The sequence below is a fragment of the Mandrillus leucophaeus genome, unplaced genomic scaffold, assembly GCF_000951045.1.
Source record: "Mandrillus leucophaeus isolate KB7577 unplaced genomic scaffold, Mleu.le_1.0 Scaffold777, whole genome shotgun sequence".
NCBI classification, from domain to species: Eukaryota; Metazoa; Chordata; class Mammalia; order Primates; family Cercopithecidae; genus Mandrillus; species Mandrillus leucophaeus.
This window is the reverse complement of record NW_012108441.1, coordinates 356,128-370,698: the sequence shown is the minus strand read 5'-3', so window position 1 is coordinate 370,698 and position 14,571 is coordinate 356,128. Positions and strand designations below refer to the sequence as shown.

General features: G+C 38.3%; 1 protein-coding gene across 3 annotated transcripts in view; it reads right to left on the bottom strand.

The window, feature by feature from the left end:
* MID1 (midline 1) overlaps positions 1-14,571 on the bottom strand; it is a 172,712-nt gene that overhangs the window by 36,780 nt on the left and 121,361 nt on the right. For all 3 annotated transcript variants that reach the window (XM_011966829.1, XM_011966831.1, XM_011966830.1), the window contains exon 5: positions 1,903-2,051. In XM_011966829.1, the coding sequence (XP_011822219.1) occupies positions 1,903-2,051 (149 nt within the window). The remainder of the gene's footprint in view (positions 1-1,902; positions 2,052-14,571) is intronic.

Genomic DNA, 14,571 nt, shown 5'->3' with positions numbered 1-14,571 from the left:
GAGAGCTGCATGGGAGCAGATACATGCCACTGGAACTGAGGAAGATTGTATGTGGGCATTCCCACACCTGTGCTATACTTCAGATGCATATCTTCTTTCAGCAATAACTATTATGGGGTCACATCGTCTCTGGTCACTAGGTAAGAATTTATTCATATGACACTTGGTCGAATCTTCAGGGATTGATGAGGAATGCAGTTCATAATAGCCATTTCATCTGGACATCTCAAAGTTCATAGATGGAGAAAAGTACTCTTGGATTCCAGTTGGAAACCATGACCTAAGTGTAAACGCTATCTATTAGTGTCCTGGGTACACTGGAGTATTAGTGTTATTTGCAGTTTTTAATTTTAGGGTGAATATTGAGCGACTGGATATGGCCCAGGGAAAATAAACACTTGAAATCAAGGAGTCAGGAGGAAAGAAATGGGCCTCTCAGAGTAAGGAGGAGAGCATCTCAAGTACATAACAGCCATGATAGCCAGCTGTTATCCATGTCTTTTAGAAGAGATAAGTATCTAATCAGCTACAAAAGGAATTTTCCCCCAATATAAGAAAGAATACAGTCAAGCTGGTTGGATAGTAGACCAGAGTTGTAAAAACACCGTACATTACTCTTTAAGAAGAGTGAAAACGGAGATGTCAATGATTACCTCCTCTATGCGATATTTTGAGAATTAGCACAAGTTTCTGAAACAAGCAAGCACTCAATAAACGTTAGTTTCCTTTCTCTTTCTTTGAATAAATTTGAGTCATAAGATGGCGAGTATTTTTTTTTCCCTAGACCCGGGGTTGGCAAAGTACGGTCTACTGCCTGTTTTTGTAATGGTTTTCTTGGCACACAGCCACACCTATTTGTTTCTATATTATCTATGGCTGCTTTAGAGCTAGCCACAATGGCAGAGTTGAGTAGCTGTGACCAAGACCTTACAACCTGCCAAGCAGGAAAATATTTACTTGATGACCCTTTATAGAAAAAGTCTGCTGATCTCTGCTCTAGGATGAAGATCAGCATGGATGAGCTCTCTGGGGTCTCCTAGAGATAGGATTCTATTATTGCTTTGGATAAAGGGAAGTTGACTCTGAAAATTAGAATGAATGAAGTCAAGGCCATTAGCATCAGTTAGAGATGTCATTTATGTGGCACTGGCTGTACCTGGCCCAGCCTAGTGCTTCTCTTTGGATCCATTAGAATTGCTATAGGTGTTTGTGTCAGTGAAGATGAGTAATTTTTATGCCAATCAAGTATGTGTGCTGAAGAAATACTTATCCCTGCCAGTTTTACTGCTGAGCCAACCGTTCAGATAACATCACGTTACAGCTCCCTACCTGAGAATAAAGAGTATTTTAAAAGAAGGCCGTATGAGGTTGACAGTTTGGTCCTTTCTCTCCTGCGTGAGTCGGCCTTGACCTTTTCAGGTGAGGCCAAGCTCCTCAACCAAATGAAAATGGGCCTAACAGAGAACAACACCTGTGTGATTTTTTAAAAAAATAGATGAGCCCTGTGATGGAACAAAAGATTCCCTTTAATGTTTTTGCCTTCATTTTGACTCTTTGTTATCAAGTGTACGATAACATCACATCTGAGAGTCACAATAAATGCTGTTTTTGTGCCATCATAAGCTCCCCCTCGTCCAAAAGCAGGTTGATTTTATTCTTTCTAACTGGTGGACTCTTGTTTCAAAGGCCTTGAACTCCAGACTCCAGGCTGTTACTGAAAGGGCTTTCACATGTCAAAAGGAAGCATCTTTAGCTGGAACAAAACAGCTCAAAGACTCTATTCTCTCTGGTACTGAGCCTTGAAAATGAAAATAAAAGCAAGGCGAGGGCAAGACCAACCAATTACACTGCAGATACAAGAGCCCAGCAGCCGGAGAAGTTCCCAGGGGCCCCTGCACTCACCTCTCGGTGATATTCTTAGCAGTCTGTAGGAAACGCGCATGATCATTCTCCTTCAGAGAGTGTTCCGCTTGGGAGATGAGTGATGCCGACCGCTCAATGCACTGTTTGCAGTTTGCAATCTGTTGTGCCAGTTTGCGAAGCCTCATCACCTTGAACAAAAGAGGCATGGAGAGAGATGGTTACATGGGTGGTCTTGCTTAGTGAAAAGGCATCAGGCTGGATCCTTCATTTTGCTGTGTTATCCTTCCATAAAAGTTCAAAAAGTAGGCATAGAGATATATCAAAATATGGAAAGCTCCGTTTTGGGACTCTGGTTTAGATATTCTTTATCTCATTGGAGAAGCGTTGCTAATTTGTTTTATGAGGAAACACTGAATTGTGAATTGCTTCCCTGTTGATGGGAAAAAAAGGTGTTGCCCAGTGGCAACTTACAAAGGGTCACCAGACCTCCTCCCTGGACTATTCCACACAATGACTGCAAGACTGTAGGGAACCCTGGAACTTTCTCTATCTCAGGTTTATCTTCTTTTCATCAAGAAGATAAAATATCTTTATAGGTGGTGAATCTATGGTTTAAGTAAAAACCATTTTCTAAAAAGTTTTTTGCAATTTGTGTAATAAAATCAGGAATGAAAAGCATTAGGTGTTACTATTTCCCACACTACCTAAAACTCATGTGTTAAACTAACAGAAAGGGAGCATTTTTCCCATTGATTAATATTTTTCCTGTTGAGCAGATGAGAGAAAGCCAAAAAAAGCACAGCTGGGCCATTTCCCCTCACTGGGAACGTCATTTCCAGGCACTTTGTGCTTACTTGATAACTAGGAACTATTTTGATAAGCATTTCCCAGTTGGGATAAAAACGCATGATTGCTTCACAACCTCCATTCCAATTCCTGATTCTGTCTTGCTTGAAAATGTCCCTCAAACATAATTGACCATAACCTGCGGGGCAGGCCAAGATAAGTCCAAGGTAACCCACTTGACCGTTCGCTCTGGTGTTTGAAATGTGCTGTGAGATGAAGTCCTCTGGCCAGAAGCCAAGTTAAAATTAGACAGCTAATTGAAATTGCCGTGTGCCTAGTGCCCCCAACCACACACCCAGGGACAAATTTCAGCCGGCTTTATGATAATTCTGGAATGGAAAATAGCCCTGGGTGAAAGGGTATGGAGGAGGCCAGTTAATCTGTCTTACTGACAAGGCTGGCTCAAGGCTCCCTCCAGAATTCTTGCTAATTCCAAGAAATTCCTTCTTTCTCCAAGTCGTCATTACTATCCCTGTATAACTCTAATCTAAGAAAAGGAAGGAAGGAGATGTCAGAACTTGAGGCCTCTAAGGAACATCCAATTCCAAGTATGTACTATAGCAAACAAAGGAAATTCATACTGAATTAGAGGCAGCAGGTACAAAATTTCAGGCAAGGGTGAGAAAAATTCCTGAAAGAGTCAGAGAATGAAGTGTCAAAACTTTGGGGCAAATAATATATGATTGTGAGCCTGGTAAAAGACTTAATGCATTGTAATTATAGTTACTGTCCCCAGTGGATTAACTGTATTCATTAGTGGAATAAAATAACACTTATTTTACACCAAATAGAATTTAGCCTCTGGCATCATTCTATCTGGAGGCAAAGCTAAGGAAGGCATCCAGTGCAGTGCAGGATATTAGAACATGTTCATAAGAAACTGTGAGAGGAAGGAAAATTCCAGAAGGAAAACTAATTTACAGTCCATAGAACAAACCAAGTGAATGGAATATTTAATCACACAGCATAAAGAATCATTTAAATTACATGGCAGAATTGCAGATGTTTAATACAATTCCAACAAAAGAAAATAAGGTCAAAATATTCCTTTAGAATAACTTCATGACAACTACTTATCCTTTAGATATGCCTATTAAAGACCACACACGTTTCAAATGCGATGATGCTTGAACTCCAGTTTCTTTTCTTTTTCTATCATGATATTGAACATTAAAAGTGACATAACAGGAAAAAGAATAAAAGAGCTCTAAATCATGCAAAAATTAAAGCAAGACAAAATGAGAGTCTCCTGTGAAAATACTGGAATGTTCTACAGAGAACAATTTTGGGCATAATTTTAGTTATAGGTTAGTGGACAATTTCATCTGATACACCTGATTTGAGCTTTGCAAACCTAGTGTGTAAAATAATCAGCTGGGGATCATTTTGAAAGAAAAACAGTAGATGTTTGGGTTATTCGCCAATATTTGAGTTAAGGAGTTGTAATTCGCAGAGCAGGAGGAATTTGCATTTCAACAAGCAACAAATGTTTTTAAGTCTGCAGGTGATGAATCATTAGGACAGTCAGGACTAGCCTTTGAAAAACCAAATAGAAGAGGAGAAAAGCAAATAGCAGAGTGCATTCCTGGTAAAAAAGGCAAGTTGGGTTTTGTAAAACCTTTTGTGTGTGTGCATGCGTGCACGCTGTATTGTGATGTCATATGTATTTCTTACTGTGGGTTACAGTAAAAAAAAGAAAAAAGAAAAACACTGCTCTAAGTTAGGTGTTCATAGGCTGTGATTTGTGGGCTGAATCAGCATATGGCCTGTTTGTGTAAATAAAGCTTTATTGGCACACTACCACACTTATTGGTTACACATAATCTATGGCTGCTTTCTTGCTACAATGTTGTGCAGAAGTGAGTTGCTGCAACAGAGACCGTATGGCAAAGCCTAAAATATTTATTATCTGGCCCTTGACAGAAAAGTCTGCTGACCCCTGGCTTAAATGATTACAGTCAGATGGCCCTGATTTGCAGCACACTTTGAAATACTGTCCTACTTGTCACAGCACTTCAAACTCAGACACCCAGCATGGAGCGAAGTACTTAGTTTTCCATTAGACAACACTTTTTAATGTATTATTTTTAAAAGCTGACAAGGTGAATAAAATTTGATGTTTAAAAAATATTAGATACTGACACATAAAAAGATTCTGTATATGTCTGCCTTAATGCTGCAGGGGAAATGTTTTCCAGTCAACTCTTCATTTTTCCTTTGGGAAGTGAGATTACCACATTGTAACTTTTGGAATTCACTCTGTACTCGTCATGGAAATAGTTTGCCTGCTGGAATCTCCTTTTAGCAGGGACACAGGCCTGTTTATATCATTTTATTTGCTGTTTATTATACCTTACACATTCTTTTAAAAGCCGTTTTATTTTGCTCGAAATGCATTTTAAACACTTATTTTTATATAAATGCTTTTTATATGTATGTAGGATATACACTCCAAAACAACTAGGTCCAAACAATGCATCCTCAATTCACACAAGTATCTGAACTGAAGATGAGCCCTGTTCTCACCATCTCTTTAAGGCCATGGAGAGCTCAACATTTAGTCCAAGTTAATTCTCTTAAACTTTGAAGATTTAGTGTACGTAAAAGGCAGTGAAGAAAAGGGACCCTTATTTTGTTGAGCTTTGGCCTTCAGAAGTCTACCATAGATCTCTGTGTCTGAACATTAAGTGAATGAATTCAATCTGGAGTTAGCTCTTTGTGTGTTGACATAAAACTTATCCCTGACTACTGAAAAAAAGAAGAAAATTCTTTCCCAGGGAGCCTCATGGCTTAAGACTCTCCAGTCCGTCCACCTATAAAGGCTGTTGAGTTAATTTGTTTCAGAGAAAGTACAATGGTCCAAGAGCACGAATCATCAGTAGGTACTAACGCGTAATAACATCACCTGCTTGGTGACCTCCTCAATTGCAGAATTTGAGGTGAGTTTGACAGCTGGGTGACTAGTGTCAGAGATAGACAGGGGCAAAATAAGGCAGTTGATGAAACTCACTTTTGTGGTCTCCACAATTCTGCCTGGTTCTTGCTCCACCTGCCCACTTTCAATTGCTTGTCAGAAGGCCGCACCATCCCTTCTTTAGACTCAATGCCTTCAGTTGCCACTGCCACCCTGGGGTGCAGGGACCCAAGTCCCCCAGTGAACCCCAAGTCCACACTTGCCCTCCCTGTCTGGCACCTCAGATTTCCACGGGTTGGCATTCACAACCTTCCTCTTAAAAACAGGCCTCTGACACAATATGCCCTGGCTAGGGACTTGAGTCACTGTGAGTTTCAGGGTTTAGAATCAACTACTCCTTGGTCATGTGCCAAAGTACTAACTCAAGAGAAAAGGAGTGGGCTGTCACCTTTCCCAAGTAACATCTACTTTCTAAGATTGCCTTCTGAGATAATGTTGCTGAGCAAACGTGTACTTTTAAAAAAGTGAAGCATTCCATACATACAAAAAATTTAAGAATATAATGAACTGTCTTGTACATAGTACCAGGTTTACTAAATCTCAGTATTTTCATCATATGAGCTTCAGAGTTTTCAAAAGGAAGTAAAAAAAGATTTTTTTTTTTTTTTTTTTTTTGAGACAGGGTCTTGCTCTGTCACCCAGGCTGGAGTGTAGTGGCATGATTATGGATCACTGCAGCTTTGACCTTCCAGGCTCAAGCAATCCTCCCGCCTCAGCCTCCTGACTAGCTGATACCACAAGTAAACCTCTCACCTTGGCCTCCCAAAGTGCTGGGATTATAGGCATGAGCCACCACACCTGGTGGTAAAATATTATTGATAGCATTAAAGCCCCTGTGTGGCACTTTGTAATCTCACTCATGTCTCTCTCCAGAAGAAAAGACCTTCTTGAATTTAGAGCTAATCACTCCCAAACATGTTTATGTACACATACCTAAACAATGTATGGGATTTTTTGGTAGTTTGTTACATTTTATATAATGCTTATCATTACATACAAATAATTATAAAACTTGTTTCTGTTTTTGTGATTTGTCCATGCTAATACGTATCACCCTAGTTCATAACTTTTAATTTCTGAAGACTTTTTCATTATGTAATACACAACTTATATGTCTAATAAACAGGTGAATTGAGATAGAATTTACATATAATAAACAGTACATAAAGTGCAAATTTGATAATTTTTCAAATATGTATGCACCCATGAAACAGTCACCACAGTGAAGATAATAAACATATATATCATGCCCCCCAATTTCCTCCTGCCCCTTTGTAATTAACTATGCCCATCCTTTCCTATCATCCCATCCCTAAAAGCAATCATTGATTTGCTTTTTGTCACTGTAGATTAGTAGAAAGTGCCGTTTCTTGAATTTCATATGAATGTACTCATACAGAATATACTACTTTCTGTCTGACTTCTTTCACGCACCCTAATTATACTGAGATCCATCCATGTTGTTGCATTTATAACTAGTGTAACTAGTTCATTCCTTCTTATTGCCAAAGAGTATTTCATTGTATGATTATGACATAAATTGTTTACCCATTCATCTGCTGATGGACATTCGGGCCATTTCCAGTTTGGGGCTATCACAAGTAAAATTAACATGAAATTTCACCTACAAGTCTTTTTTTTTTTTTTTTTTTTTTCTTTTTTGGATAGGGTCTCACTCTATCACCCAGGCTGGAGTGTAGTGGCACCATTTCGGCTCACTGCAACCTCTGCTTCCTGGGCTCAAGCGATTCTCCAGCCTCAGCCTCCTGTGTAGCTGGGATTACAGGAGTGAGCCACCAACACCTGGCTAATTTTTGTATTTTTTGTAGAGACAGGGTTTCACCATGTTGCCCACGCTGGTCTCAAACTCCTGAGCTCAAAGCAATCCGCCTGCCTCGGCCTCCCAAAGTGCTGGGATTACAGGTGTGAGCCACCGTGCCCAGTCTCACCTACAAGTTTTGTATGGACATAGCTTTCCTTTCTCTTGGTAAATACCTAAATGGCTGGATCATATGGTAAGTGTATGCTTACTTAAGAAACTGCCAGCTTTCCAGCATGTACTACTTTAATTCCCACCACCAGCAGTTTGTGAGAGCTCTGGTTCTTTCACATTCTTGCCAACACTTGGTATGCACCATCTTTTAAATTTTAATCATTCTAGTAGGTAGGTAGCAGTATCTCATTGAAATTTATTTTGCATTTCATTAATGACTAATGATACTGAATCATCTTTTCATGTGCTTATTTACTATCTGTGATGGTTAATACTGAGTGTCAACTTGATTGGACTGAAGGATGCGAGTATTGATCCTGGGTGTGTCTGTGAGGGTGTTGCCAAAGGACATTAACACTTGAGTCAGTGGGCTGGGGAAGGCAGACCCACCTTTAATAGGGTGGGCACCATCTAATCAGCTGCCAGCGAATATAAGCAGGCAGAGAAATATGAAAAGGCAAGACTGGCTTGGCCTCCCAGTCTACATCTTTCTCCCATGCTGGATGCTTCCTGCCTTCGAACATTGGACTCCAAGTTCTTCAGTTTTGAGACTCAGATGGGCTCTCCTTGCTCCTCTAGCTTGCAGATGGCCTATTGTGGGACCTTGTGATCATGTAAGTTAATACTTAATAAACTCCTCTCTCTCTCTCTCTCTATATATATATATCCTATTAGTTCTGTCCCTCTAGAGAACCCTGAGTAATACACCATCCACACCTCTTCTTTGGTAAAGTATTCAAATCTTTTATGCATTTTGGTGAAAGGCTTGTTTGTTTTCTTATTAGTGAGTTTTGAGAATTTGTTATATATTCTGGATACAATCCTTTATTAAAATAAATAATTTGTAAATATTTTCTCCTAGTTTGTGGCTGGTCTTTTCATTCTCTTAACAGTGCATTTTGAAGAGGTTTTTAATTTTGATGAAACCTAACATATAACTATTTTATTTTATGGATAATGCTTTTGTCATTTGTATGTAAAGAATTTTTGCCTAACCCAAGGTCAAGATTTCCTCCACGTTTTCTTCTAGAAGTTTTACAGCTTTTACCTTTTACATTTAGATATATAATCAATTTTGAGTTAAGTTTTGTAAATAATGTGAAGTATGGATCAAACTTCATATTCTTACATATAGATATCCAATTGCTCCAGCACCAGTTACTAAAAAGACAATCCTTTCTCCATTGAAATTGCCTTTGCATCTTTGCTGAAAATCATTTGTCCATATATGTATGAATCTATTTCTCAAGTCTTTTTGCTGATCCTTTGATCTATTTGTCTATCTTCATGCAAATACCGTATTATATTGATTTCTGAAGCCTTATAATAAATCTTGAAATCAGCTGATGTTAGTTCTCCAACTTTGTTATTATTTTCAAAGTTTATTTTATGTATTCATTTATTTATTTTTTTGAGACAGAGTCTCTCTCTGTCGCCCAGGCTGGAGTGCAGTGGCGCGATCTCGGCTCACTGCAAGCTCCGTCTCCCGGGTTCACGCCATTCTCCTGCCTCAGCCTCCCAAGTAGCTGGGACTACAGGCACCCGCCACCATGCCTGGCTTATTTTTGTATTTTTAGTAGAGATGAGTTTCACCATGTTAGCCAGGATGATCTTAATCTCCTGACCTTGTGATCCGCCCGCCTCGGCTTCCCAAAGTGCTGGGATTATAGGCGTGAGCCACCGCACCCGGCCTATTTTTCAAAGTTTTAAATGATTATGCTATATTCTTTGTATTCCAATATGAACTTTAGAATCAGCCTGTCAATTTCTATAAAATAACCTGCTGGAATTTTCACTGAGATTATGTTGACTTTACGGGTTGATGTGGAAAGAACAGAAATCATAACTGTTCTGAGTCTTTATCTCATAACATGATACATAGCTTCATTTTTAAGTTGTCTTTAATTTCTCTCAGCAATATTTTATAGTTTTCAAGGTCTTTCAAGTCTCACCCATCTTTTGTTAGATTTATCATTAAGTATTTCATATTCGTGAAGCTGTTTTAAATGGAATTTCTTTTAAAATTTCAATTTTCAGCTGTTACTAATATATTGAAATGAAATTTATTTTTGTATTGTGATCTTATTCTATGTCAAATGTTTCAGTCTTTGCTTTATGGCTCTTTTTTAAAAAAAATGTTTGGTCTAAAAAAAAAAATCCCTCCTACTCTGGGATCATATGTGTGTTTTCTGTTAACGTGGTTCTGTTAACAGATATTCTGTAGTTGAGCCATCTTTGTGTTATAGGAATAAAGGCTATTTTGATGTGTTTAATAAAACACTGATGGATTACATTTTATCATATTTAAAAAAATATTTTTGTGTCTATATTCATGAGTGATATTCTCTCACTCTCGATTTTTTAATGTTGTATGTATTTGGTATCAAGAACATACACTCTACATAAAATGTCTTTTTCTATTTTCTGAAGTAGTTTATATGAGAATGAGATTATTAGTTCCTGAAACTTCTGTTAAAGTAAGCTATAGAACTATGGGGGGCTGGTGCCATTTTGGGACAGAAATGCAAGTTGAGGGACACTTTTAATGAATGATTAAATGTCTTCTGCTTTTAAATTTTTGGTTTATTCAGGTTTTCTACTACTTCTTTACCTAAGTTTTCAAATTATTGGCATGAAGACATTTACACAATTTTCTTATGTTTTAAAAAGTCTGTATTGTATTTATGACGTATTTGTTTATGTGGCCCCACACTCTTTTTTCCTTCATCGACCTTAACTACAGATTGGTCTTTTTAATTATTTTTTACAAGTAAAACTCCTCCTGATTAAGGGCTGGCAAAGTTTTCCTGTAGAGGACCAGATAATCAATATTTTAGGCTTTGAAGACCACATACTGTCTCTGTCATACATATATTGTTTGTTTTTCTTTACTTTTTAAACAACCTTTTAAAAATGGGGGTAAAGGCACTTTTTTTACTCACAGATGTTTTAAAACTAGGCTGCGAGTTGTTCTTTGCTGACAGCTGTTCTTGTTTGTTTCCTGTTTTTCTTTCATTTACTTTTCTTCCTTTATTTCTTTCCTCTGCTTTCATTGGGTTTATCCGGTTGTGTTTTTTCTAGCTTTATTTGAAGGCTAATTTTTTACTTTTAGTATTATCTTTTTTTGGGTGGCAGGGGACAGGGTCTTGCCACGTTGTCCCGGCTGGTCTTGAACTCCTGGACTCAAGCAATCCTCTCCTGCCTCGGCCTCCCAAAGTGTTGGGACTACAGGTGTGAGCTACTGTGCCCAGCCTCTTTTTCAAAAGAATTAAAGCCTGTAAGTTTGCCTTCAAATACTTTTTTGCTGCTTACTACTTATGATATATTATAGTTCTTTCACTGTGGTTTACTTCTACATTAAAAAAATATTACTGTGAAGATATATTTATATATGAATAGATTTTAGTTTCCAAAAACTATAGAAACTATTATTTTATTGTGGTTTTTTTTTGTTTGTTTGTTTTGTTTTGTTTTTTTTTGTGACAGAGTCTCGCTCTGTTGCCCAGGCTGGAGTGCAGTGGCCGGATCTCAGCTCACTGCAAGCTCCGCCTCCCGGGTTCACGCCATTCTCCTGCCTCAGCCTCCCGAGTAGCTGGGACTACAGGCGCCTGCCACCTCGCCCGGCTAGTTTTTTGTATTTTTTAGTAGAGACGGGGTTTCACCGTGTTAGCCAGGATGGTCTCGATCTCCTGACCTCGTGATCTGCCCATCTCGGCCTCCCAAAGTGCTGGGATTACAGGCGTGAGCCACCGTGCCCGGCCTATTTTATTGTTGATAATATCTAATGAGATACAGTGTGTGGTCTTAGAGGCAGGGTTCTATGGTATTCAGTTTTTGAAATTTGCTGAAATACTTGCTTTCAACCAAGTGTATGATTATTATTTTAAAAATGCCCCATGCGTAGGTTTTCATATATACTTTCCTATTTTTTGAGTTCAAACTCAGTGGGCATTTGCCAAACTTTAATGTCACTCAGACATAAAAGAATGCTTTTTGTGGCATTCCCAAGGTGGTGACCAAAACTCAGTTTCCAAATTTCCACTGCAGCTGGATTAGATATCTTTCTAATTTCAATATCTACATTTTTCCCTCCCAATATGCTAATTTGTAGCTTTCCTATATATTTTTTCTTATTTCATTTCCTTCTTTTGTAGCTTCACTTTTTTTGCTCTTTTGAAAGAGAAGTTATTCCTTCATTTCTTTCTTTGAACATCTTAAGACTACTTCTTTTAAAGTCTTTTTCTTATTTTCCTATAAAGTTAATTTTATCTGGGGTAAGATAATGTTGTCTGCTGGTTTTGCTGGCTGAATGTTTAGAAATTTAAGATTTCTTTATATACTTTGAAATTAAACTTAAGAGTTTCAGTTTTAAAGGGAAGTAATTTCTAATTCTTTCCTCTCTCACCCTCCTTGCTCAGCCTACCCTGCTCTGATAGTTTTCCAGTTGCCTTCACCTGGCCCTTGAGGTCATTATTCAGGAATTCCATCCTTATCTCTGTGCTCCTATTCTGTGTGGGTATCAGAAACAGTGCGAACACAGGCTTTAAGCTAACAATGTGACTTTGCTAAAAGCCATGATACGAGGGAGAGGTTGGCAATACTTTTTGACTGAAGCATGAAGCCTTCTACAGCCCATGGCATCAAATAATGAGCCTGATTTCCATTCCTCATCCCATCTGGAGCACTTCTAGGTCCTTTCCCCAAAGCTTCAAGAACTATTTATCCACAGGAGTTGAAGCCGAAGCTACTTTGGCCTCTTCCAGACCAAATCCCAGTAGCCTGTATCCTCAGCCACAGTCATGGCTTTTCAGTTTTGTCTCATTTCTGGCCTGTGGAGATGTTTATCTTGTTTTTCGTCCAGCTATATCTCTTTGCTTTTGCATTTTATTATGTTCTTTATTACTAACATGTATCTGGAGTAGAACGAGTGCACCAAAGCATAAACTCCATGCATTACTATGGCTGGAACTTGGGGACACCTGCACTACTCTGATCTAGCTCATGAGAGAAACCCTGGTGGTGGGAAGTCCAAGCTAAGTAAGAGAAGGGAAGGCAAGCTAGCCAGGAAGTTGTGGTGGAGTGCCCTTGTAGGCTGAATAAGGATCCTCAATGCTGCCCACATCCTAATCTCAGGAATCTTTGAATATGTTACTTACATGGCAAAAGGGACTTTACAGACATGATTAAGGATCATGAGATAGGGATGTTACCCTGAATTATCCAGGTAATCCCAATGTAGTCACAAGGGTCCTTATAAGAGGAAGGCAGGAAGGTCTATGTCAGAGAAGACATGAGGATGGGAAGAGAGGTCAGATTGATGCAAAGAGACCATGAGCCAAAGAATGCAGGCTACCTGTAAGAGCTAGAAAAGGCAAGAAAAAATGGATTTTCCCCTAGAGCTTCCAGAAAGAAACAGCACTGCCAAAACCTTGACTGTCAATTTTGTTTAACCCAGTGAGATCGATTTTTGGATTTCCGAATTTCAGCACACTAAGATAATAAATCTATGTTGTCTCAAAGCCACCAAGTTTATGGTTATTTGTTATTGCAGCCATAAGAAACTAATAAGAGTAAGGTGCGAAACCTCAATTAGAGAGGAAGAGTAAGTGCTTTTTAAAAAAAATTATATATATATTTATTTATTTATTTTTTACTTTGAGATCTATTGCATGGCATGGTGAAAACAGCAAATAAATGATAACTTATTGTACAGTTCAAAATCACTAAGCAAGTAAATTTCAAATGTTCTCACCACAAAAAAAGGCTATGAGATGATGGATATGTTAATTAGCTTGATTTAGTTATTCCATATTTCATCCATAAATTGTAATATCACTTTGTACCCCATAAATATATATAACTGTTGGTCAATTTAAAATTAAAAATGAAAATAAACTAATATGTGTATTGAGAGCTAATCTCTGCATGCAACCATGTAAAGATAGCAAATTACCTTCTGTATGCATATGAATAATTACTTCTGACTGTACTTCAGGTGGCCATGTGTCTGAGAACCTGGAATATTTCTGGAATTAAGAGATGTGCACATGTGATGCACGATGGTGATGGAAGAGGAAATATATCCTGTAAGGATTCCAGATGGACACTTAGTGCTCTTCTAAATTGGACAATTAGTATGTGGGGAAAAGTAGCTTTTCCGCACATGTGAGTCCTTGGCCAGGGAATAATTTCATGTTAATCTGTTAATCTACAATACCAGCATCAATAACTATTTGATTTCACTATTTTTTCAGATCATTTTAATAATTTATGTGTATAAATATTTTGTAATCTATATAGACAGAGTAATGTAAAACATTGTACAGTATTAAAAGGTACCTGTTAAATTTTGTGGAAAACAGAGAAAACCACTTCCATTAGCCATGGTTATCTCTGTGTTTCACTTAAAACTTGCTAGTATGTTTTAATTATACATATTTTGTTTTAAAGTACAGCTATGAACAATGATAGAAATGCATGAATTTATTGGATCATAAATAAATGCTTCTATTTTTAAACATCCTTAGAAAAATTATCCTTGGCCAGGCACAGTAGCTCATGCCTGTCATCCCAGCATTTTAGGAGGCAGAGGCAGGTGGCTTGCTTGAGCCCAGGAGTTCGAGACCAGCCTAGGCAACATGGTGAAACCCTGTCTCTACAAAAAATATAAAAATTAGCCAGGTGTGGTGGCCCATGTCTGTAGTCCCAGCTACTCAGGAGGCTAAGGCAGGAGGATTGCTTGAGCCTGGGAGGCGGCAGTTGCAGTGAGCCATGATTGTGCCAGTGTACTCCAGCCTGGGTGACAGATAAAGACAAGAAAGAAAGAAAGAAAGAAAGAAGGAAAGAAGGAAAGAAGGAAAGAAGGAAAGAAGGAAAGAAGGAAAGAAGGAAAGAA